The sequence below is a fragment of the Carcharhinus amblyrhynchos genome, chromosome 20 (genome assembly GCF_965287045.1).
Source record: "Carcharhinus amblyrhynchos chromosome 20, sCarAmb.v2.hapA, whole genome shotgun sequence".
NCBI lineage: Eukaryota > Metazoa > Chordata > Chondrichthyes > Carcharhiniformes > Carcharhinidae > Carcharhinus > Carcharhinus amblyrhynchos.
In genome coordinates this window covers 6,880,311-6,906,435 of record NC_137343.1, presented here as the reverse complement: position 1 = coordinate 6,906,435, position 26,125 = coordinate 6,880,311, and the positions used below count along the sequence as shown (strand labels likewise).

The 26,125-nt window shown below is 40.9% G+C and overlaps 2 protein-coding genes across 7 annotated transcripts in view; both read right to left on the bottom strand.

The window, feature by feature from the left end:
• Positions 1–11,299, bottom strand: part of ankle2 (ankyrin repeat and LEM domain containing 2) — a 60,961-nt gene extending 49,662 nt beyond the window's left edge. Inside the window, exon 1 of the mRNA XM_080208025.1 lies at positions 11,183–11,299. The gene's annotated coding sequence lies outside the window, so the exon portion shown is untranslated. The remainder of the gene's footprint in view (positions 1–11,182) is intronic.
• Positions 11,300–21,707: 10,408 nt separating this feature from the next.
• golga3 (golgin A3) overlaps positions 21,708–26,125 on the bottom strand; it is a 68,029-nt gene continuing 63,611 nt past the window's right edge. For all 6 annotated transcript variants that reach the window (XM_080208019.1, XM_080208018.1, XM_080208022.1 and 3 more), the window contains one exon: positions 21,708–24,393. In XM_080208019.1, the coding sequence (XP_080064145.1) occupies positions 24,183–24,393 (211 nt within the window). In that variant the 3' untranslated portion in view covers positions 21,708–24,182. The remainder of the gene's footprint in view (positions 24,394–26,125) is intronic.

The window sequence follows — 26,125 nt, the reverse complement described above, 5'->3', positions numbered from 1 at the left end:
GGTGTAGCCACGTAAGAGCTCGTGGAGAAGAGTATTCTGGGCTGAGATAAAACTGTGAAGTGAAGCGAACAACCTTCAGCCATTTTGAGATCAGTGTCTGATTGTTCCAGAAAGTGGCATTTTGTTTTAAAGTCTTGAATTCCTAGTCGAGTGGGAGAGACAGAGAAGCACTGAGAAATACCTTCCCTACAGCAACAATGGGTTGTGCCTTGTGGTAATACTACTAGAATTTAATAGACTAAATTTCTACAAAGACTGTTGCCTAAAGGAGTCTAACCAAGCAAGGATCTTTTGAGGAATTGTTCTGCAAGACCAATTTTAATGTTGTAAATGTAATCTTGTTTAAAGTTTTTTTGTTAATAAATGTTTCAATTTTAATATTTAAAATCTCTGAAGTTTTACTGGAATTTGTGCCTGCTTTTGATTTGTATATTGCCATGAGAAAATACTTGCAGTCACTTGTCAAGTTTCCTTTTTGGGTAATGGCTTGCACGGCACTTACCACCTGCCGGATCACAACTGTAGTAGCCAAAAACTACCATCTGTATCTAGCTTCGTGAAGATTGAATTCTTTCCCAATTCTGCTAAGCTTTCACCCACATAGGATGAACTTTGCATTTGACTGCTTTGTTCAGTTTTGTAAACACATGCAAATTCTATTAGATCCATTGCATTTTGGCACTGGGCCATCCTCAAACACCAGCTTGTTGGTTCTGTCACAGGTGAAACATAGGAGATAGGAACAGGAGGAGGCCATTTGGCCCTTCGAGACAGCTCTGCCATTCATTACTATTATGGCTGATCATCCAACTCAACTGCAGTTTTGGTCGCCGTACTTACAAAGGATATTTTGGCCTTGGAGGGAGTGCAGAGGAGGTTTACTAGGCTGATACCGGAGTTGAGGGGGTTGAGCTATGAGGAGAGGCTGAATAAACTAGGCTTGTACTCGTTAGAGTTTAGAAGAATGAGGGGACATCTCATTGAGACATATAAGATGATAAATGGGATGGATAGGATAGAGGTGGAGAGGCTCTTCCTGCTCAGGAAGGACAGTAGGACTAGAGGGCACAGCCTCAAGATAAGGGGGGGGGGGCAGTTTAGAACAGAGTTGAGGAGGAACTTCTTCACTCAAAGGGTGGTGAATCTCTGGAATTCTCTGCCCGTTGAAGTGGTGGAGGCTGCCTCACTAAATATATTTAAGACGCGGGTAGATAGGTTTTTGATAGGCAAGGGGGTTAAGGGTTATGGGGAGAAGGCGGGGAAGTGGAACTGAGCCACGACAGATCAGCCATGATCTTATTGGATGGCGGGGCAGGCTCGAAGGACTAGATGGCCTACTCCTGCTCCTATTTCTTATGTTCAATAGCCTAATCGTGCTTTTTTCCCTTAACCTTTGATCCCATTCACCCAAAATGCTACATCCAGCCGCCTCTTGAATACATTCAATGTTTTGGCATCAACTACTTCCTGTGGTAATGAGTTCTACAGGCTCTTTGGGTGAAAAAATATCTCCTCACCTCCATCTTAACTGGTCTATTCCAAATCCTCTGACTGTGACCCTTGGTTCTGGACTCCCCCACCATTGGGAATATCCTCCTGCATTTACCCTGTTGAGCCCTGTTAGAATTTTACAAGTCTCTATGAGATCCCCTCTCATTCGTCTGAACCCCAGTGAAAATAACCCTAACCTGGTCAATCTCTCTCCGTACATTAGTCCCCCCCATCCCCTGAATCAGCCTGGTCAACCTTCGCTGCACTCCCCTGAGAGCAAGAATATCCTTCCTCAGAAAAGGAGATCAAAATTGCACACAATATTCTAGATGTGGCCTCACCAAGACTCTGTATAATTGCAACAACACATTCCTGCTCCTGTACTCGAAACTTCTCGCAATGAAGGCCAACATACCATTTGCCTTCTTTACCACCTGCTGCACCTGCATGCTTACCTTCAGTGACTGGTGCACAACCACACCCAGGTCCCACTACACACTCCCTTCTCCCAATTTACTGCCATTCAGGTAATCTGCCACCTTGTTTTTGCTTCAAAAGTGAATAACCTCACGTTTATCCAAATTATACTGCATCTACCACTGATTTGCCCACTCACCCAACCTGTCCAGATCATTCTGAAGGATCTCTGCATCCTCGTCACAGTTCACCCTCCCACCCAGCTTGGTATCATCTGCAAACTTTGAAATGTTACAGATAGTTAACTCTTTGCTTCAGAGAGTCAATTTCCTCATTGGCCTTTGGCAAGTACGGATAAGGAGCTTCTCTGGATGTAACAAACACACTGGCCTTATTTCAGGACAAAGGGTGATGTGGGTATGCTGTCTTCAGCTTTCCTAGTCCTGTGAAGAGCTGTGGAAATTCTGCCCTGAGGTTTTAAGTTGCTCTTCCTGGTTTTCTACAAATCTGCAAATCAGATGCAAATCGATACAGGCTTTTCTCTGGTTCAGAATCACATAAGATTTCAGATCATTTGTCTCACTATACATGAAGAACTGCATTTAGTTGTCCTTTGAGTTCTATACATCTAGTAAGATAGAGGGTTATAGGTAAGCCTAGTAGGTAGGGAAATGTTCGGTGCAACTTGTGGGCTGAAGGGCCTGTTTGTGCTGTAGTTTTTCTATGTTTTAGTCTTTTAGTGTGATGGCTAAAAAGAACTTTTCTCCAGTCACAGTTCAGCATCAGAAAGAACTAAAACTGCTGCACCTGAGTTTAAAACTTTAAAGTATGTGTCCTCTATTGGGCCATCAGCACTTCAATAGCTTCCACTTGGTTCCTGGATCTCTCCAAGGAATGGCAGCTCCATGTCATTGATATCATTGATTTAATGGACCTTGTAACCTTTTGACAGGTTCTCTTTTTGCTTAGTGTGTTCAAACTACTTCCTATGACACAGTCTGAAAGTGACCCTTCTTTCTATAAAAATAGCATTTGACCTCTGATGGGACAATTTTCATACCTGTATTTTTTCTGCAAGACCATAAGACCTAGGAGCAGAATTAGACCACTTGGCCCACCGAGTCTGCTCCACCACACAATTATGGTTGATATTTTTTAATCCCCATTCTCCTGCCTTTTCTCCATAATCCTTGGTCCACTTATTAATCAAGAACCTATCTGTGTCTTAAAGGCACTCAGTGACGTGGCCTCCACAGCCTTCTGTGGCAAAGACTTCTACAGATTCACCACTCTCTGGATGAAGAAACTCCTTCTCATCTCTGTTTTAAAGGATTGTCCCTTTAGCCTGAGGTTGTGCCCTCTGGTTCTAGTTTTTCCTACGAGTGTAAACATCCTCTCCACATCAACTCTATCCAGGCTTTGCGGTATCTTGTAAGTTTCCCCCCTCATCCTTCTAAATGCCAATGAGTATAGACCCAGGGTCCTCAACCATTCCTCATACAACATGCTATATCAATTATGTTTAGCTGGGGTGGATGATGGACATACGTGCTGCCTCCTGTTTTTAAACTTAACATTTTCACTGAATCAGTCATTTTTGGGATATGTTCTCCCTGTCACATGCTTCCTGACCTTATCTTGTCTACGCAGTTGAACTGCCGTTGTTCAAGTTAAATAAGACACTGACTGCATGTGATCAGACAATGCTTCATTGAAAACGCCAACAATAATTATGCCCCTGACAAGGTCATCTTTTAAATAATCAAATACACAATTTTCTGCAAGTCTATACAGATAGTATATGTCAATACTTTCCCCTTGATGTTGGGTGTATTTTTAACGCACTCAGCAATGGTATTTTTTCACAAATTGAAGCAGGCATCGAGTGCTTTGATATCTGGCAAATCCCTGGTGCCTATTCAGCCACACTTTTCCTTGGTTGAAACCTGCAACCTAACACGAAGTTTTCCAGTAACAGCAGAGGTGCTTGGTCCTTCACTCAGTTTAACTTCTGCCAGGACCATTCAGCTTGTGACCTCATTACAACGTTGTTTCAAACATGGACAAAAGAGCTGAACTGCAGAGGTAAGATGAGAGTGACTGCTCTTGACATCAAAGCAGCATTTGACTGAATATAGCATTAAGGAGTCCTAGCAAAACTGGAGTCAATGGGAATCATGGGGAAAGTCCCTTTGCTGGGTGGAGTCATAGCTGGCACAAAGAAAAGTGGTTGTGGTTGTTGGAGGTCAATCATCTCAGTTCCAAGACATCACTGCTGGAGTTCCTCAGGGTAGTGTCCTAAGCACAACCATCTTCAGCTGCTTCATCAATGACTTTCCTTCCATCATAAGCTCAGAAGTGGAGATGTTGCTGATGGTTGCACAATGTTCAATACCATTCATAAATCCTGACACTGATGGAGTCCATGTCCAAATGCAGCAAGACCTGGACAATACCCTGCCTTAGGCTGATAAATGGCAACTAACATTCATGTCACACAAGTGTCAGGCAAAGACCATCTTCAATAAAGGACAATCTAACAACCACCCCTTATTACCATCGCTGAATCCCTCGCTATCAACATCCTGGGGGTTATCATTGACCAGAAACTGAACTGAAATAGCCATAAAATACTGTGGCTACAAAAGCAAGTCAGAGGCTCAGAATCCTGCAGGGAGTAACTCATCCCCTGACTTCCTAAAACCTGCCCACAATCTGCATGGTACAAGTCAGGAGTGTAATGGAATACTCTCCCCTTGCCTGGATGAGTTCAGCTCCAACACTCAAAAAGCTTGACACCATTGAAGACAAAGCAGCCTTTTTGATTGATACTCCATCCACATACATTCAAGCCCTCACCACCAACACATAGTAGCAGCAGCGTCTGCTGCAAAGATGCACTGCAAAATATCAAGACTCCTTATATGTCACTTTTCAAATCTATGACAACTTCCACGTAGAAGAACAAGGGCAGCAGGTATATGGGAACACCACCATCTGCAAGTTCCAAATCACTTGCCACACGGCTGTTCGGTCAAAATCTTGGAACCTTAACAGCACTGTGGGTGAACATACATCACAGGGATTGCTGCAGTTCAAAAAGGCAGCTCACCACCACCACCTTGTCAAAGCCAATTAGGGATGGGAAATTAATGCTTGCCTATTCAGCACAGCCCACATTCCATGAATGTACAAAAATTCACTGTCACCACGTTATGTTATTGCTCTCGTTGTGGGCTAACAAAGAATATTTACAGAGTCTGCTGGTGTAAAGAAAACATCAACTTTTTTGGAATATTGCTTTTTTGCTGAGATCTAGAAGAGAGTGAGCAAGATCATGAGAGATTGCATCATTTCCTGTAACTAAACAAGCTGTCTCATTGGCATATTACACATGAACCACTTACACTATGCCTGGCAGGAAGAGGCTACTCAGAAAAACAATAGGATAGGCAGTTGTGCATCACACACACCACTTTGGAAGAAGGGGAGAGGGAGATATAAAGGTTTCAAAGAATAGTCATGTGTTTACAGACACACAGGTTTAAACTAAGCATTTGGGGAATCAATTAACTTGATCAGCTGAGCATATTGATTACTGAGATGCAGCAGGAGCAAGTGTTGCTCAGTGGAATAAAAAAAATACTGGAAATATTCAGCAGGGCAGATGGTATCTGTGAGGAGAAATAGAGTTAACATTTCATGTTGAAATGACCATTCATCAGAACTGTAGAAAGATAGAAATGTAGCAGCCAGTGTGGGAATGGGCAAAGAAACAAAGGTGGTGTTCAAATGAAGTGTGATTGGCTACCATCTGAATACAACATGAAGGGATAAACAGAAAAGGAGGAGTGCAACCCAGCCAACCATGTAGAAAATATGAAAGTAGAGATTCTGATTTAACGTTTTGAACTCATTGTTGACTCCAATAGGTTGTACAGTGCTGAAGAGAAAGACAGTGCAAACTGAAGGAACAGCACCTTGAGGTTCACTGAAACAATGCAGAGGCCACAAACAGAGAAGTCATCGTGGAGGCAATATGGAGAATTAAAATGACAAGCAACTGGAAGCACAGGGTCACGACTGCTGCCTGAATGGTGGTGTTCTACAAAGTGGGCACCCAGTCTATTTGGTCTCCCCAGTGTAGTGGTGACCACATCAAAAGAAGTGAATACACTATACTAAACTGAAAGTACATGCAAACTGCTGTTTCACTTGGAAGATGTGTTTGGGGCCTTTGACAATGAAAAGGGCAGAGGTGAAAGTACATGTGTTTCATCTTTTGTAATGCATAGGAAAGTGCTGTAGGGAAGTGAGGGGTGTTAGGGGTGACTGAGGAGTGGACAAGGGTGGCAGAGGGAACAGACCCTTTGGAACACTGCAAGAGATGATGTTTGGTGGTGGCATCACATTGGAGAAAGCAGAAATGACAGAGGATGATCTGTTGAATAGAGAAGCTGGTGAGGTGGAAGGTGAGAACTGTATCATGGTTGCTCAGGAATGATGCTGTGAGGAATGATGTGTGAGACTAAGTGGTGTTGTGGGGAATGTTTGGAGATGGGATAGAGTATTTATTTCATTGGGATGATGGGACTGTTGATCAGTGGTAAGGAACAAGTATTTGTAGCTCACGGCTAAACAAATATCTCCAAGCAGTTCTCAAGGGCTAACTGTTCACGATCTCCATGTACCTTGAAGTATTTGGCTCAACATAAAGCAGATTCACTAATGTCCTAAACCATCCCTTCAAACACTTCCATGGTTAAAAATTTAAATTCCGTGTCACCATAATTGTCTCGATGCAGTACACTGCCTTTTCGCAGCTTGTCACACAGCATGCCACAGAGTTCCCATATTACTTTCTCTGGGAAATAGGTCAATATGTCTTACTGTTTCTACAAAGGTTCATATAGATGCCTTTGCAGTCCATAAAGTTTTCTTAGAAAGAAGGGTCCGCTAAGCTGATGACATAGCCTGCATTGCCAATACTGTTTCAGCCTGTAAATACACTATACAGCGGAGAATGCAAGAGGAATGCACGCAGCCTCCCTCTCTACTTCACCATGACTTGCAGCCTTCAGCAGCAAGGACAAGTGCTCCAAAATAAACTCCAAGGCAGAACCATTAAGAAGCAAAACTCATTTCCAAGTAGTGTCCTGTCTCTTTATAGGAGCTAATATCCAAACACCAAGGCCACAATTTTCTGGCTGTTCATGCCGATAGGATCTATTGACAAGATGCTGTCAATAGGAAATCCTATTGACAGTGGCAGGACCAAAGGAACAGTGCGCCCTCCACCTCTGCCAAGTGAAACACACTGCAGGGAGGCCAGGAAAACCCCCCACCCCCTGCAGCATTGCAATCAGCAGCACTAGGATTTTTTAAAATTTATGCAAGGGATGTGGGTGCCACTGGTTAGGCCAGCATTTTTATTGCCCATCCATAATTGCCCTCGAGAAGGTATTGATGAACTGTCTTCTTGAGCCACTGCAGTTCATGTGGTGTCGGTAGGGAGTGCCAGGATTTTGACCCAGCAACAGTGAAGGAACGGCAATATATTTCAAAGTCAGATTGGAGGATGGAAGAAAGGAACATGGATAAGAATCAGAAGAAAGTTTAGGACAACAGTCAGGAAAAATTAGAAAGACTGGTCAACACTTGAAATGGTACTCCGAGTAAGGTTGGATTTTTGAGAGGAATTGTTCAAAGGCCAGTCAGGGAGATAATGCATGTCTTCTGCCCTAGATGGATAACAGTCAACTGATCTCCCTCATCTCAGCCAGGGAGATAGTAGCAATAACACAAGTAAACTGCAGATTATAGGTTGACAAGACAAAAAGGTTCCTAATGACTGCTAAAGCTCCTACCGCAAGCACATGTGTGTAGCTGGAGTTTTGTGATATCTACTGTTGGATAGCATTCATTTGTGAATAATGGTCACTTGAGCAACATATCAAATCGCAACTGACATACAAATGAACTTCAACCCTGTTTGCGAAAGAGGCAATGCTTTCAGCAAAGCACAGGAAAGGAAATTCTAAAACAAAATAAAGAATTTAGTTTAATGAAAGGAAAACTAGGCCACAGTTTCTTAGATAGCCTCCCTTTATTCATTCATTGGCTGTGAAGCAGTTTGGGATATCCTGAGTTTGGGAAAGGCACTGTATAAACCTATTAAATGAATTTTTTTTATATAAACTGCCCCTTCATAGCGAGGGGGATTGAATATAAAAGTAGGGAGGTCTTGCTACAGCTGTATAGGGCATTGGTGAGGCCGCAGCTGGAGTACTGTGTGCAGTTTTGGGCGCCGCACCTGCGCAAAGATATTTTGGCCTTGGAGGGAGTGCAGAGGAGGTTTACTAGGCTGATACTGGAGTTGAGGGGGTTGAGCTATGAGGAGAGGCTGAATAAACTAGGTTTGTACTCGTTAGAGTTTAGAAGAATGAGGGGAGATCTCATTGAGACGTATAAGATGATGAATGGGATGGATAGGATAGAGGTGGAGAGACTCTTCCCGCTCAAAAAAGACAGTAGGACTAGGGGGCACAGCCTCAAGATAAAAGGGGGGCGGTTTAGAACGGAGTTGAGGAGGAACTTCTTCACTCAAAGGATGGTGAATCTCTGGAATTCTCTGCCCGTTGAAGTGGTGGAGGCTGCCTCGCTAAATATTTTTAAGACGCGGGTTGATGGGTTTTTGATAAGAGAGGGGATTAAGGGTTATGGGGAGAGGGCGGGAAAGTGGAACCGAGCAGCGACAGATCAGCCATGATCTTATTGAATGGCGGGGCAGGCTCGAAGGGCTAGATGGCCTACTCCTGCTCCTATTTCTTATGTTCTTATGTTCAGTAACAATGCTGCTTGTATTTTATCATTCATCCACCGAATGTAGCTATCATTGAATTTCCCATCCCAGATACACCTCATAATACCCCATCTCCTCAACTTTTTACATAATTTATTTTTCTAATGATTTCTTTCCATGGTCTGATGTAAAGATCACCTCAATTAAACAATCCCATTTTTCTTTTAACCAACATTCTACTCATCTAATACTGGCATATATATTAGAGATAGTTTTATGTGGATAAAAACTATAGAGTTTTGTCAGTTACCAGTCAAATTTAGCCAATATCCTCATCATTTTCAATAAGACTGGGTCATTTAAAAAAAAGAACCTCTGGGACAGAGCTAAGTAGCAAAAATGAATTAAAATATAAACAATTGATTGAAAAGATATATATGACAGGCTGCCACAATCTTTAATTGGCACCACATTTGATATCAGTAGAATGTCCTTGTAGGTTTTTTTCAAAATGACAATACCACATTAGTTAAATCTCACATTTTAACAGACATGGTCATTTCTAGTACGTTTTCAGTACACCCTCAACCCCTATCAAACCAGATATCAGCTTGCATGGATGAACAGATGTAATGATTAGGTATTTAGAATATGGAAAGCATTAGGTCTATTTCTGGATTAGAGATTCAGCCTTTATAACAGATACAAGTTGGCTGATTGTACATTGAAAAATTTTGATGTATTTAATCCAATCATTTCATCACAAAAACAGATGCCTTGGTTTGTTTAAAACTGCAGAGTGCACAATGCAAATAAAGCATATTGTCAAAAAGCCAGATTGTGATCTTGGTGCACATTCTAATAAATTAACACTTTTCGTATAAACTAGCCCATCAGTAACAATGCTGCTTACATATTTCTAATTCATTCACAGGATGTGGGCATCATTGAATTGCCCATTCCTGGTAAAAGAAAAATACTGCAGATGCTGGAAATCTTAAAAAATACAATGCTGGAAAATCTCAGCAGCTCTAGCAGCATCAGTGAAGACCGAAACTGAGTTCGTTTTTGAGGTCATATGACTCTTTTTCAGAGCTGGAGAGGTAGTAATGTGATTGGTTTTATCCTGTTGAAACATGGAGTGCAGCAGGTGGAGCAGAATGTCAGGGGTAAGTTGGGGGTCTTGCTTTCAGACAGTGCTGACCTTTATTCCACTATTTTGCTTTCAGACATTACTGACCTATTCTCTGATACCAACACCTACTCTGGACCAAAGCTTTAATTTTCAATATTATTATCACTCCCTTTATCCTGTGTTCTATGACATCTCGGTTGTTTGATCTTGTAGGACCCCCAATCTGTCCCTGACTTTTGTGTTCCATCACCTATGCTGACAGCATAAAGCCTACCTCATTTCTTCCTCTCTTCAGCTCTGAAAGGAAGTCATTTTGCACTCAACTTTAACTCTTGCTTTTCTCTCCACAGGTGCTGCCAGACCCAAGTTTTTCCAGGATTTTTTGTTTCTTATGTCTGTCCCTGGTCCCCAGTTCATAACATTATTGATAACTTTCAGAATACTCCATATATTCGGTACAAAGACATCTCTTACAGAACCCAAAAACATTCTAGTAACTGGACAGCGGGATGTGATTCAGATATGTAACCTTGTAGGCCACCAAAAACATCAAATGTGTGAACAATAAACCTGTCTTCTAAATAGGCGAGGAAATACGTTGGATGTTGGAAATTTGAAATAAAAACAGAAAACGCTGGAAATATTTAGCATATATGGCAGCACCCATGGAGAGATTTTCAAGTGAAGAAGATTTCAAAGTCAATCCTTTCTGTTTATGATGAACCTCACATATGCTTCATTTAATCGGATAATTACTCCCATTGTATTGCAACCTGTCGCGGTCTTAACAGACAGGAAAAACACACAATTCTGTTTTCAGATTTGGAAGTGGGGTCATTAACGAAACGGTGTTTGCTCACCTAACTTCTCAATCAGCAAACAGAGCCACTATTCTAGTACATTTTTCAGTCAGAGCCGTATTGCTTGGAAGCTCCCCCACCCCTTAACACTCAAAAAAAACACACACCAGATTGTTGAATCAAACAATAGGTAAATCTTATATCTTTATATAGTTTACGTGTGCATATATGGGGGGGGTGAGGATGTGAAGTGCTGAATGGATCGAAGGAAGAGCAGAGATTTGGTTTTGTGGCCCCTCTAAAGACAATACTGAAGCTTCCCAAATGGACATAAACAATGTGGGAGCAGGCTGGGCATGGGGAGGGGCGCATGCGCGCTGCCGCCGGCCCGGCCTGGAGGCGACAAGCCGGAGCTGCCGCTCAGCCCGATCCCCGCTCGCAGGCCTGGATACCAAACCGCTCGCACCGCCTCCCTCCTTCAACATCACGAGGAATTTAAATCTATATATATATATATATCTATAATAAATTTCCGACCTTGCCAGCATTCCACCTTCCGAGGCACCGCTTCCCCGCCACACGTCTCTCAACAACCGCGACCCGTTCAAACTGCCCCAACAGCAAGGACCCCCTCCCCAGGCGGCCGGCGCACTGCCTGCGCAGAGAGCGTAAAAAAAATCAACAGCACAGCCAGGGAAGTGAGAGAAACCATCCGCTGTCCCAACCACGCCCAATCCCGCCCCTTCTCCCTGCCACCACTCCTCCCCACCACAGAGGGAGCTGTGGGGCATTCCAGCTGCGGAGCGCTCCAGCAGCGCTCGACTGCGCCCCCTGACGTGAAGTGGAGAATTACACCAGTCATTAAATAATGACCAATTCACTGTAGAAGTAAAAGACTTCCTTCTTTCACTATCGGGAACTAACTCAGGAACAGCTTCTTTCCTGCTGCTGTCAGACTTTTGAATAGACCTATCCTACATTAAGCTGATCTTTCTCTGCACCCTAGCTATGACTGTAACATGACATTACGCACTCTCTCCTTTCCTTCTCTATGTACAGTATGCTTTGTATAATGTGCAAAAACAGTGGTGTAGCTTGGAGGGAGATCGACTGCTGCTCCTGAGCACGTTCTTCAAAAGTGGCACCTTTTCAACAGGATGTACCTCACAGGCCCCCCAGAACTCAGGAAGAGATCTGAAGTCCTCGATCTGTGCATTGCAATCACGGGTTGCGATACGGATGCGGGGACTTCAGGCAGTGAGGAAGGCATACAATCTCCTGGATAATTGCAGAGACCACGAAGGACGTAAATATGCAGCCACCGCAACAAACAGGCAGTTGAGACCAAGCAGCCCTTGCCAACATTGGGTGAATAAATAGATTTGATTTTGCAAACTTGTCCACATTGTACCACATTTTTCTGACCTTACCAATAACTAGCACAGTTGCAGAATGATCCTTTAGCTGTCTCAAACACAAAGTTCTACCTTCGTTCTACAATGGGCAAGGATAGATGGAGTGGATTAGCTTTGGTCTCTATTGAAAGACAGTTGGCTACTGAGGTAGATTATAATAGAGTAATAGATAACTTTGCTTGAAGAGGCTGTTACTTCATACCTTTTTCATTTTACTTCATTTTGTTTTCATTTTACGTTTAAAATGTAAAATAATTAAATAACTTTTGATTTTAAACACAAACATAATAAAAACAAAATAAAAATGTATAATGAATTTAAAATTATTTGGTATGCATCGTGGCACCTTTTTTTATGTGCTCACTTCCCCTAACTTTAGAACCTGGCTATGGCACCTGTGCAAAAAACAATACTTTGCATACTAATACATGACAATAAATCAAAATCAGTGTTTTCTTGATTTATATTAATAACCTAGACCTACCATTACAGGGCCCAATCTCAAAGTTCATGGATGACAAAATTTTGAAGCATTGTGAACTATGAGGACAGCAATGTAGAACTTCAGAAGAACAGGTGACAGGTGAAGTTCAATGCAAAAAAGTATGAGAAAAAAAACATAGAAAATAGGAGCAGGATTAGGCCATTCAGTGCATTGGAGCCTTCTCCACCATTCAAAGTTTAAAGTTGATTTATTAGTCACAAGTAGGCTTACATTCACACTGCAATGAAGGTACTGAGAAAATCCCCTAGTCTGTTCGAGTACACTGAGGGACAATTTAATCATGGGCAATCCACTTTACCAGAACATCTTTGGACTGTGGAAGGAAACCAGAATACCCAGAAAAAACCCACACAGACATGGGGAGAATGTGCAGATTCCATACAGAGAATGACCCCCAGGAATTGAACCTGGGTCCCTGGCACTGAGGCAGCAGTACTAACCATTGTGCCAACACCGTTCATTATAATCATGACTGGTCCCACCTTCCCACATATTCTTTTGATCCCCTTTGCCCTGAGAGCTATATCTAACTCTGAGGAAGACAATACAACGTTTTGGCCTCAACTGTTTTCTATAGGAGCGAATTCCAAAGATTTACCACTCTTGAGGTAAAGAAATTTCTCACCTTTAGATTGTAATAGAAGCAAAATATTGTGGCTGCTGGAATCTGAAACAATAACAGAAAATGCTGGAAAATCTCCACAGGTCTGACAGCATCTGTGGAGAGAATAGAGTCAACATTTTGAGTGTGGGACTCCTTCATCAAAGCTAAGAGCAAAGAAAATCAGAAAAGGTTTATACTGTGAGGGTGGGAGGGGCTGTAATAGGACAAAGGGAATGTAAATGAGGAAGAAAACTGGGAGAGGTGCTAAAAGTGTCCATTAGATGATCAAAATGTGTGAATGGCAGGACAGTGGTACAGACAGTTAAGACAGTTGCCCTGAAAATGGGGTGGGGTAGGGGGAGTGCAAGAAGGAGAACAGGAATGGAAAAATGGAAGGGGGAAAGAAGGATTATACAAATGGATGAATGAGATGAAAAGAAGAAACAGAATGAAATAGAATAAATGGAAATGGGATGAAGGTGGAAGGGAGAGTTCACGTTCTGAAGTTATTGAACTTAATGTTCAGTCCGATTGGGCACCTTCTGGAAGATCAGGTGTTGCTCCTCCAGTTTGCATTGGGGTTCATTAGAACATTGAAAAAGGCCAAGGACAGATATGTGGACAGGACAGCAGGGGTGCTGAAGTGGCAAGCAACAGGAAGATCTGGATCCTGTTTGCAGATGGACTGAATCGGTGTTTGGTCTCTCCAATGTAGAGTAGATCACATAGGAAGCAGTGAATGCAGTAGACCAGATTGAAGAAAGTACATATGAAGTATGGAGGATGATCCTTTGCAGAGGTTGGAGGAGTGAAAAGTGAGTGAGGAAAGGGGGACCCTATCTTGATTCTGGGTGTGTGTGGAGGGGGTGAAAGCAGTGGCCTGGTCAATACCCTGACAACCACAGTGGGTGGAAAACCACAACTGAGGAAGGAAGACGACATCTGGTCATTCAATTATAGAAAGGATATTATTAAACTAGAAAGAGTGCAGAAAAAATTTACTAGAATGCTACCGGGACTTGATGGTTTGGGTTATAAGGAGATGCTGGATAGACTGGGACTTTTTTTCTCTGGAGTGTAGGAGGCTGAGGGGTGATCTTATAGAGGTCTATAAAATAATGAGGGGCATAGATCAGCTAGATAGTCAATATCTTTTCCCAAAGGTAGGGAATCTAAAACTAGAGCGCATAGGTTCAAGGTGAGAAGGAAGAGATACAAAAGGGTCCAGAGAGCCAATTTTTTCACAGAGGGTGATGTGTGTCTGGAACAATTTGCCAGAGGTAGTAGTAGAGGCGGGTACAATTTTGTCTTTTAAAAAGCATTTAGACGGTTACATGGGTAAGATGGGTATAGAGAAATATGGGTCAAATGCAGGCAATTGGGAGCAGCATAGGGGTATAAAATAAAGGGCAGCATGGACAAGTTGGGCTGTAGGGCCTGTTTCCATGCTGGAAACCTCAATGACTCTATTTGAGGAAGAAGCAAAGAGTCTCGAGGCCATCCTCTGGGGAGTGGAAGTGTAAAGGGATTGGACATCCATGGTGAGCTGGTGGTGGTCTGGGCCACCATCAGCTCACCATGGAACCAGAAGTTGTTGATAAGGAGTAGTGTATCGGATGAATCACAGATGTAGGTAGGAAGGGATTGGACAAGAGGAGAGAGGAGGAAGTGAGCTCAGTGGGGTTTTACTTCATTCTGTTTCTTTTTATCTCATTCATCCATTTTTATCATCCTTCTTTCTCGCTTCCATTTTTCCACTTCTCCATTCCCACTCTAGTCCTTGAGCCACCACCACCACCACCACCATTTCAGGGAACCTGCCTCAACCATCTGTAATGCTGTTCTGCCATTCACACATTCTGATCACTTTTAGCACTTCTCTCAACCTTCTTCATTCTCATTTACAGTTCCTTTGTCTTATTACAGTTCCCACCACTCCATGGTGTAAATCTTTTCTGATTTCCTTTATTCTTAGCTCTGACAAATAGTTATTTAGGCTCGAAATGTTGGCTCTATTCTCTCCCCACAGATGCTGTCAAACCTACTGAGATTTCCTGGCATTTTCTGTTTTTGTCCCTCAGAGTGTAAGCTTGGTTCTGGCCACCCTCACCATTGGGATCATCCTTCCTGCATCTACCCTGTCGAGTCCTGTTAGAATTTTATAGGCTTGAGTGAGATCCCCTCTCATTCTTCTACACTCTAGTGAATATAATCCTAACCGACTCAATTCCTCATCTCTGCAATTTCTGTAGTAAGAACATCCTTCCTAAGATAAGACGACCAAAACTGCACATCAGATTCCAAGTGTGGCATCACCAAGGCCCTGTATAATTGCAACAAGACGTCCCTGCTCCTATATTCAAATCCTCACAATGAAGGCAACATTGCATTTGCCTTCTTTACCACCTATACTGCATCCTTTAACTGCTTTCAACCTGTATTTCAGATTCAATGGTTTATTAAGATCTAGTGTGTATATATATATATATATATATATATATATATATCACACACACACACACACACACACACACACACTCTTAAGCTCCTCTGCTGTTGCACCGCTTTAGAACTGTACCCTTCATTTAATATTTATAGCAGAGCACTTGGTAAATAGTGGTAGCATTGAACAGAAACAGCATGGATTTATGAAAGGAAAATCATGCTTGACAAATCTACTGGAATTTTTTTTGAGGATGTAACTAGCAGCGTTGATGAAGGGAAGCCAGTGGATGTGGTTTATTCAAACTTTTAGAAGGCTTTTGACAAAGTCCCACATAAGACATTAACATATAACAAAGCGCATGGATTGGGGTAGTGTACTGAGTTGGATGGAAAACTGGTTGGCAGACAGGAAACACAAAGCAGGAATAAACAGATCATTTTCTGAATGGCACCTTTACCACCTGCTGCACCTTTATGTTTACTTTCAGTGACTGGTATAGGAGGATACCCAGCTCTCACTGCACAACCCTCTCTGTTTATAGCCAGATAATATCTCCCTTTTACTACCAAAATGGATTTCACTTATATTCACATCATTTTGCATCTGCCATGCATTTGCCCACTCAGCTTGTCGAAATCACACTGAAGCAGTTCACCCTCCCATCCAGATGCGTCATTTATAAATACATTTAGTTTCCTTGTCTAAATCATTAATATACACTATGAATATCTGGGGTCCTAGCACTGATCCCTGCGGTATCCCATTAGTTACTGCTTGCCATTCGGAAAATAATCTTTTTTCCTGCTTTGTATTTCCTATCTGCCAACCAGTTTTCCATCCAACTCAGTACACTACCCCAATCCATGCGCTTTGTTACATGTTAATGTCTTATGTGGGACTTTATCAAAAGCCTTCTAAAAGTTTGAATAAATCACATCCACTGGCTTCCCTTCATCAACGCTGCTAGTTACATCCTCAAAAAAATTCCAGTAGATTTGTCAAGCATGATTTTCCTTTCATAAATCCATGCTGTTTCTGTTCAATGCTACCACTATTTACCAAGTGCTCTGCTATAAATATTAAATAAAGGGTACAACTCTAAAGAGGTGCAACAGCAGAGGAGCTTAAGAGTGTGTGTGTGTGTGTGTGTGTGCGTCTGTCTATGTGTGTCTATGTATATATTATACATAGATCTTAATAAACCATTGAATCTAAAATACAGGTTGAAAGCAGTTAAAGGATGCAGTATATTGGGCTATCAATAAAGGCAGAGTACAAGAGCAGGGAGTTAATGATGAATTTGTACATTTCCCTATAGCATTGCATCCAGCTCCAGATATCACACTTTAGAAAGGAAAGGGGTCATCAGAAAGGATGCAGAAAACATTCAAATCAATGATTCAGGGATGAGAAACTTCAGTTACAAAGATCAGTTGGAGAAGTTAGGATTGTTTTCCTTAATGAAAGTTGAGAGGAGATTTGATAAGAATATTCAAATTCACGAGGGGTCTGGACAGAATGAATAGAGAGAAATGGTTACCATTCAAAAGGATTGAAAGCAAGAGGGCACAAATTTAAAATAGTTAGTAATAGCAAAAGTGAGACGAGTTTTTTTAATGCAGTGTTTAGGGTTTGGAGTATCCTGGAGGTAGATTCAATTGAAGCATTCAAAAGGGAATTAGCATTATCAGAAAGAATGTGCAGAGCTATGGGGAGAAGGCAAGGGAATGGCATAGGATGAATTGCTCATTCGGACAGCCAAAAGCAGGCTCAATGGTCCGAATGGTCTCATTCTGCACCATAACAAATCTGATTTTGTAACATTCAGTATAGAATTGAATATTGCTGAAGAGATCTGAGATCTGTTATCAAAACTTATCATCTTGAACCTATCAGAACAAATGCAAGAAAAATTTCAAAGGATCACAATTTATGCCATAGGATAAAAGGGCTGGTAATATGTTGGCTGACTCAGATTTCATGGTGGTGCCATAGAGAATGCAACAAGAAACTATTGACTCCCCAAGCTCCTGAGTAATTAAAAAAAAAACACAAGGCTTAAATATATTTATTGCAGAGAATAGGTCCCTATATATGCATGTGTCACTTCTGGTAAACATAAATGAGCCAATCGTGAAATCAACTTAACAGTAGTGTGGGCTGGTTCAGTACAATCTGTACTTTGCTTAATACAAACAAATAAATGAATCAGTGTGTTCCATCAGCTGGAACATACAGCCAATATACCTGGCACCACACCGGTACTGAAATCCTTACACATTGTTCAATTGCATGGTCAGCAAAATGTTCTTTTGGATTGACCGCAGCATCCCGTTAGCAGAAAGTACTACTCATCACATTGTAGCAGCATAATCAGTTTGTTTAACTTGCTGTTCCAATTTGAGATATTTTACCTTTCCAATGTAATTTGCAATAGATTGGGTAGTTTTCAGGTCCAAGGAAGCCTACCTTAATCAGTCAAGATACACACTGGAATTCATATGCTTTAAAATTAGCCTCATCAGCAGATTTATAAATGCAGCCCCAGACATCTGCTCAGATTACAGGCTTGATGCAGAAATAGAACACAAAGATATCCTATGGGACAATGGCTATCAAATCAACTCATTGCTCGCTGTGTATCACACAACCTTGCAAGTAGGCCAGATTGCCACTTTTGCACCTTAAATAAAAGCAAACCCCTACAAATTAGTCATAGCATCACAGAATTCCTAGAGTGCAGAAGGAAGCCATTCATCCATCAGATCTGCACCAACCGCAATCCCACACAGGCCCTATTCCCATAACCCCATATTTACCCTGCTAATCCCCCTGACACTCGGGTCAATTTACCACAGCAAATCAACTTAACCTGCATATCTTTGGAGTGTGGGAGAAATCCAGAACACCCAGACATGGGGAGAACGTGCAAACACCACACAGTGATCCGAGGCTGTAATTGAACCCAGGTCCCTGGTACTGTGAGGCAGTAGTGCTAACCATTGTGCCACCATGCTGCCCAATCCAAATTAATAGCAGTAAATTGAGAGGCTGAGTGTCAAAGATGAGATATTTGTGTCAAAGATTTAGTTTGGCATTGGGTTCTTTAATTTAAATCCTATGTGTAAATGCAAAAGACGATTCACTCTCATTTTAACTATCAAAATTGATAGTTCTGCACTACTATTTAAATTTGATCAAAAATTAAGGTCATAAAATGTAGCATTACTCTACTGTTTACTGAAACCTTGATAAAATCTTTGGCAAAATTCATTATTTATTCCTTGGGCAATAGTTGAAGAACTCCACTTGTTATTGACTTAGCTGTGTATCCTTTGTTACTGTGTACCAATGAACAAAAACAGCTTTAACAATGATGATTTCCTTTAGGTAGCCAACACAATTATTTGCAAGTTAGGACATGATTCCCATGAGTGTATCAACAATTTCAGGGGCTGGTTCAGAAACAAAAGTTGAATAACCATTAGAATTGTGTGCTGCTATATAACCCGTTATCTCCTAAAGATTGGCAATGGATCCTATCAAAAGCATTTCCCTTCAGCTGTTGCAACAGGCAAGGCACAGGCTGTATCCAACCAGCCTGTGCTCGCAAAACTCAAAAAAGAGTGGCTAACATTCAATGGGAATCCACCATAGGACAATATTTGCTTAAAAAATTCTGATTACGCTCAGAATCACACTGAAACCAGTTTAAAATAATCAGTCAGGCTTGCAGTGTGACTCACTTGCACATGCTGGAAACTACATGCATCAATACCCAGCGCCCTCAGTTCTTTGCAAAGAATATGTACACCTTTCAACAAAATAGGTGACAGCCATTCTCTGGCCAAGGCATTGCCCTGGGGAGTGAACCAGTCAACCTACCTGGTTTGAATTTTTCAAAAGCTTGACAAGTTAACTGTCAATCATCAATTAACTGGTGCATTCCCCATGGCAAAGTCTCTACCAGAGTTCACATGCCAACCAATCAATATTCTCTTCACATGCAAATCATTGTTCCTTTCACATTTGATATTCTTGCCAGTTGGGTTGGCAAGTGAAGATGAAGAGTTTCAACAATGTCTTTTTGCAGCAATATTCAAGTTTTAGATAATGAAACAATTAAAAGCCTTAAAAGTATAACTAGGAAAAAATTCCTGTCCCTTAAAAGTCAGTGACGTACTGTCACATTGCATCAAACATCAGCTTTTGAGACGTGTAGGCAGTTGACAGACCTAACAATAGGCATTTACATCTTGCTTCATCATCACATATCACAGAATCCCTACAGGAGGCCATTCAGCCCACCGAGTCTGCACTGACCACGCACCACCCAACCCCTGCACATTTACCATGGCTAATCCACCTAACCTAGACACCTTTGGACTGTGGGTGGAAACTGGAGTGCCCAGAGAAAGTCCTCATAGACACGGGGAGAATGTGTGGAGGTCACCCATGGACGAAACCAAACCAAGGTCCCTGCTGCTGGGAGGCAGCAGTGCTAACCACTGTGCTGCCCTATAGTTTTGTATGCTGGCTTATTACATAAGAAGTTATTAAATGTAGCAGAACATTTTGATAATTAGTCTTTGTATGTACTTACAATCCTAAATGGGTGTATCATTGCCTTTTCATTGTAAAAAAAATTACTGTCTCCTTTTCAAATCATTAGCAACAGGATGCAACCAGTTAGTTACTGGAAGCAGGTAGATTTCAGTTGCGCTATTCAATCTTATTCAGTGAATCTCTGGCTTCTAGAGGAAAAGTCGTAGGAGAAATAGCAGCTTGTCTTGTATAGTTTGCCAAAAGATCCTTCTGAACATACATTTTGGACTATTCTCCCAATGATATAAAGCATCAACGTTAGGAGGAGTGCATGACAGAAAGTCAACCTTTCTTAGCACAGCAGTCCATCGCAATGGACAAAAAGATGTAAAGCACACAACAACGTAAACAAGTGTGCAAAGATTCATTAAGAGCAGATGCAATCCACAATTAGAATACGAAAGGGAAGGGCAAAAGTAAGTTAAATATTTACATTACACAATTAAACAGAACACAAACCGGAATACAAATAAAAGATGCAAACATTTCAATACTTCCTAAACTTTAATATATGCTTTTATTATTGTGTTCATTAAATAGGTTAAAACAAAGATTAAATAAACAAATTTGTATTTATACAACATCTTTCACAATCTTAGGACATACTAGCTTTACAGGTCAATTAAGTATTTTCTGAAACATGTTGACTGTTGTAATATAGGAAATGTTATTCCATCAGACTAGGATTAAGTTAAAGCATTACTTTTTCCCAAAACTCAGAGCCCGAATATAAATTTCACCAGGAATAGTTACTTCCATTAGCTCTGATTTGACCCAATCTCACCTGTGGAAGCTGAAAGCGCACAAATAGGACTTTTACTTCAAACAGGTTAGTCATAATTTCACAAACAAATGCTGCATAAATAAATATGGGCATTTTTTCAATAATATTTATAGTCAATTCTATCAAATTTTGCTGAGGATACGCCACAAATAAATTGCAAGCTTTGCTAAATTTGATATTTCTATAGGTGAGATCTAATACACCAGTGGAATTTCTTTGTCTTAGGTCCAAGTATGAATACCAATTGAGCATCAGTTTGGGACAAATGTAAACTCTTGCCTACTAGGAACTGGATTAAGATGTCATGAATTCAGTTCACACATTGGATCCTTAAGAACAGCATACAGATGGTTATTCCAGAATCGGAGCCACATTTGTACCTTGGTCACTAAAATAAAATAAGCACCTAATCCACACATATAGTTTAAGAATAACCCTTCAAATAGTAGCAGGGCTCTTCCCTTTTTTTCAACGAAGTTGCAAATGTTTAACACTGTTCATTGTGCGGTGTTTAACTGTAAAGTATGAATGGCACTCATCAAGCACTCAGATTACAAAATACACACATACAAAGAAGCTGCAGGAACTTTCATTACATACTTTTATTCATTTTATTGAACAAAGGCAGCAATTATTGAGAGTTAAAACCAGTAATTTTTCTTCGACTTTTGGGGGGGGGGGGGGGGGGGGGGGAGCACTCTTCTTAAGAGGCAGATTATATGAAACATAAGATGATCTGTTAACTATATGAGGGCTGAGGAATAATCTATGCAGTGATAGCAATATGGTTGACTGGAACATTTTCACAGGTAAAATTAAAAGCTAACTTTACCCTCATCTTTGGTGACCCATTCGTGCGACTTTTACATGGTGGGAAAACCTGTCATTTTGCAGGTTTGTTGTGCGTTGTTTGAATATATACATAGAATAATTATAACATAGAAGGCAACCATTTGGTACCTTGCGTCCATGCCCGCTATCTTTGGGAGCAACTCAGCTAATTCCAATATACTACCTACGCCCAGCAGGCATGATTTTTTCGTTCCAGATAGTTATCAGAATCCCATGCTTAAATCTGCCTCAGCACACCCTCAGGCAGTGCATTCCAATAAACTGGACATACAATTCCTTAAGACTATCTACAATCAAACTGACCAGCTTCAGTAGTGTACTATTGTGTTAAACAATCCTGCAAAGAAATACAATGGCACATCAAGGCCACAAAATTAACAATTGGTGATTTTTTATGTCCTAAGAATTTGAAGTTTCATTTGTGCTGTTTGACATAAGGAAATAGTTGTAAGATTACTCCCATATAGATATTATTTTCTGTGTATTCTTTGCCCATGCAAGGACATATTGTTTGTTCATGGATACTCAGTCATGAAATTGCAGAATCAAAGTGAGATCAGTAGCACTCATTGCGAGTTACATTTGCTCTTGTGCAGAATTCTATATGTTTTAGATTCCATTAATTTTCATACAAGGCAAAACATAAACCATTAACAGGCTATGCAGATGATCATATTTAATTGGTTTTACACATGCAAGTTGTAAATAAGCTGTGGCTCTACTTAGAGAAGAAACCGCAAAAGTAAATCATACATGGAAAACCATTACCAAAAATAGTTTATTGCACAATGCTCTCCAGCAATATTATGCACAAATTTAAGTCCCTTAACATGCTTACAGAACTTTCATACAAGATAGTTTTGCTAAGCAGACCCAGAATATATAGACCAAATCAAAAATAATATGAACAGAAAGCAAAAGTCAAATTAAACTGAACGGCGAGTAGTTACTGAACAAACTATTCTACCATCTCAGGGCAGCAGCAGTTACTGAGATAGAAACAGTTTATGATGTAGTGCACAAATGGCAACAAATAATTAAAGCAGCTCTTGTCAGGTTCATACATTACTTAGGCGAAGCATCAATGCCACTGTTGAAAAAGGAATTTGCTTTTCAGCTCACTTAATAGTGATATAAACATGCTTTCTCCATCACAGAACATCTCGCACAAACAGCAGGGGAATTTTTTGCTGAGTATATTCCATAATTTTTCTAAATTGTTCCTTTTCCTAATGCAATAGTAACCCAAGATTCACAGAAATAACTTTTCTTTCTACTCATTACAGTGAGTATGTTGGCAACCAGTACTCCCAGGTAACAGGCATCTGCAGTTTAAAGCTTCCTATACTTTGAGCCAAAAATGTTTCTTAGTCCCAACAGAAAATGGCACCGTCTAGGGCCACTATGTAACATTTCCATTCTTCTGAATGTAATTGCCAACTACATGGCATCTGTGAAGTGAGCCCATACCTACCGTGGGCTGGGCTGAAAACTTTATCCTTCTATTTTGGCCCAATTCAAACAGAGTGCTAGGCGTGTTGTGTGATCCAACCCTCTACCAATGTTGTCAAGAATCACAAAATTGCAACATTTAGATGAAGTCATAGATTAGTGTGTGCACAGAAGCAAAATATAATACACAAAAGAGCATCTTCAGCATTTGTTACTAAGATTAGGTCAAGTCAGTTTATATATTTGGACTTGGCTTCGCTCCACAAACTTGGAGATCAAAAAGGTGCAAAACATGTTTTAACTGTGGTTTCTTCTAAGAGGAAGAATAAGCGCTCTTTAGGTTAAGATGAAAGTGTACAAAACAATGGCCTCAGTGGAACTTGACTTACTTAGTACCAACATAATGCTGCCCGAGCCTTAAACTAACAAATATATATCAAACTTCAAGAACTTTCAGAACTGTAAAACAAAACTTACAACTTTTTAAAGTTAAAATGTAATTTTAATAAATTAGAATCAATTTTTTTTAATCTTTTAAGCCCTTCCTGTATTTATTCCCCTTCCCCATCAAGGGCAGGAATCCCCAGATAGACAGTGGTGAGTTTTTCCAAGTCAGTCCACGCCTAAGGTTTGACTTTGTGAAGATAAAAGTTACCTCCCACCTCCTGTTCTTTTTTTCCTTCTCTTTGCATGGACCCAGTAGCCTAACAGAAATCACATGTGGAAGGTGGATTCAAGCAGCTACAGGTGATATTCAAATCCATAACCAGTAGTGTGAAGGAATGTAAATAAAGCACAAGGAGGTTTGGAAAACATTCCTACTCATCAGTAATATTGAGGGCTTTTATATTCCTGGCGGTGCAGAAATTGTTCCCTACTGACAGGTCCTATTCAAATGGTCAGTATTTGCAGTATCGCCGAGGTCAGTTTCTGTACTATTGCTGGACAGCTCTGCTGCTGCTGGGGTGGCGCCATCAGCAGTAAGTTCCATCAACTGTCCTTCCATTTGTGTCCACGACGACATAGATTGGTGCACAGTTACTGTGTGTTCCTCCATCTGTCGCTGTAAACTGTCCATCTCTTGCCTTTGGAGAGTAGAGAGAGAGGATTTTTTTTAAAGAAGTATAATTAGATCTCCTATATCATTGCTCACAGACAATCCAAGATCTGTATGGCCCTGCAGTAATGCACTGTCACAAAACAACACTTGCTGAAAACAAAATCAAAATACTTCAAAACTGAAAATCTGAAATAAAAACCAAAAATACTCAGCAAATCAGGCAGCATTTGTGGAGAGACAGTTAACATTTTTGGTCGATGACTTTAGTCACGGACCTGGAAGGTTAACTCTGTTTCTCTCCACAAATGCTGCCTGACCTGTTGAGAAAAAGAAAACACGGAGATACAAGACCTTTATATGTATTTGTAACATGCACCATTGCTTCAAGAAACTTAAGATGTGAGGACATAACCTGAGTTTGTCTCCACAAACAATCACCCTTGAATTATTTTGCTCAATTTTGCTTACAATGCAAGTATTTTCTCTCCTTCAACTAGAATGACGAAAGGCTTAGATGATCAGAGATATTTCTTTCTTCCCCTAGACTGCTCACAGTGGGCAGCACAGTCTTTAGCACTGCTGCCTCACAACACCAGCAAACCGAGTTCAATTCGCAGCTTGGGTCACTGTCTATGTGGAGTTTGCATGTTCTCCCTGTGTCTGCATGGGTTTCTTCTGGGTGCTCTGGTTTCCTCCCACAGTTCAAAGACGTGTGGGATAAGTTAAGCTTATGAGGGGGGATCTTACTGAAACTTACAGGGTACTGCAATGCCTGGATAGAGTGGATGTGGAGAGGATATTTCCACAGGTAGGAAAAACTAGATGTGGAGGTGCCAGCGTTGGGCTGGGGTAAACCAGTAAGAAGTCTCACAACACCAGGTTAAAGTCCAACAGGTTTATTTGATAGTAAACACCACTAGCTTTCGGAACGCTATTCCTTCGTCATGTGAGTGGAGATTTCTGATCAGAACTGTCCACTCACCTGACGAAGGAACAGCGTTCAAAAGCTAGTGGCGTTTACTATCAAATAAATTTGTTGGACTTTTGTTGGTGTTAAAAACTGGAACCAGAGGGCACAACCTCAGGCTAACTTGACGATCCTTTAAAACAGAGATGAAGAGGAATTTCTTCAGCCAGACAGTGATGAATCTGTGGAATTCTTTACCGCAGAAGGCTGTGGAGGCCGGGTCATTGACCGTCTTTAAGACAGAGATAGATAAGTTCTTGATTAATAAGGGGATCAGGGATTATGGGGAAAAGGCAGGGGAACAGGGATAAGAAAAATATCAGCCATGATTGAATGATAGAGCAGACTCGATGGGCCGAGTGGCCTAACTCTGTTCCTATGTCTTATGGGTTTGCAGTTCTTGCTCAAGTTGTCAACGATGGAACACTGCAACAAGCTGCTTTTCCCTCCTGTTGAGTCTCTAACATGTAGCATCTTAAAGAGGTGGTCATTCATCATGGTTCAAACATAACTAACTGATTATCTGATAAATATTGCAAGGGTGCAAAAAAAAGCCATTCACTCTGATCCCATTATGCGTAAGGAATGCTATCTGTGATTCAGAATTTTAATTAACATTAACCTGGATAAAACGTGGTAAAAATAAATCTCTTTTGTCCAACCATTCTCTGGATTTGAAACATCAAATTAATTTTGCAGGTAAGCTTAATGATTTTAGTATGAATCATTTAATGTGTTCTTAGATCGTCATCTTCAACAGGATCAGAAATCCAAGTCTGAAGACACTAAT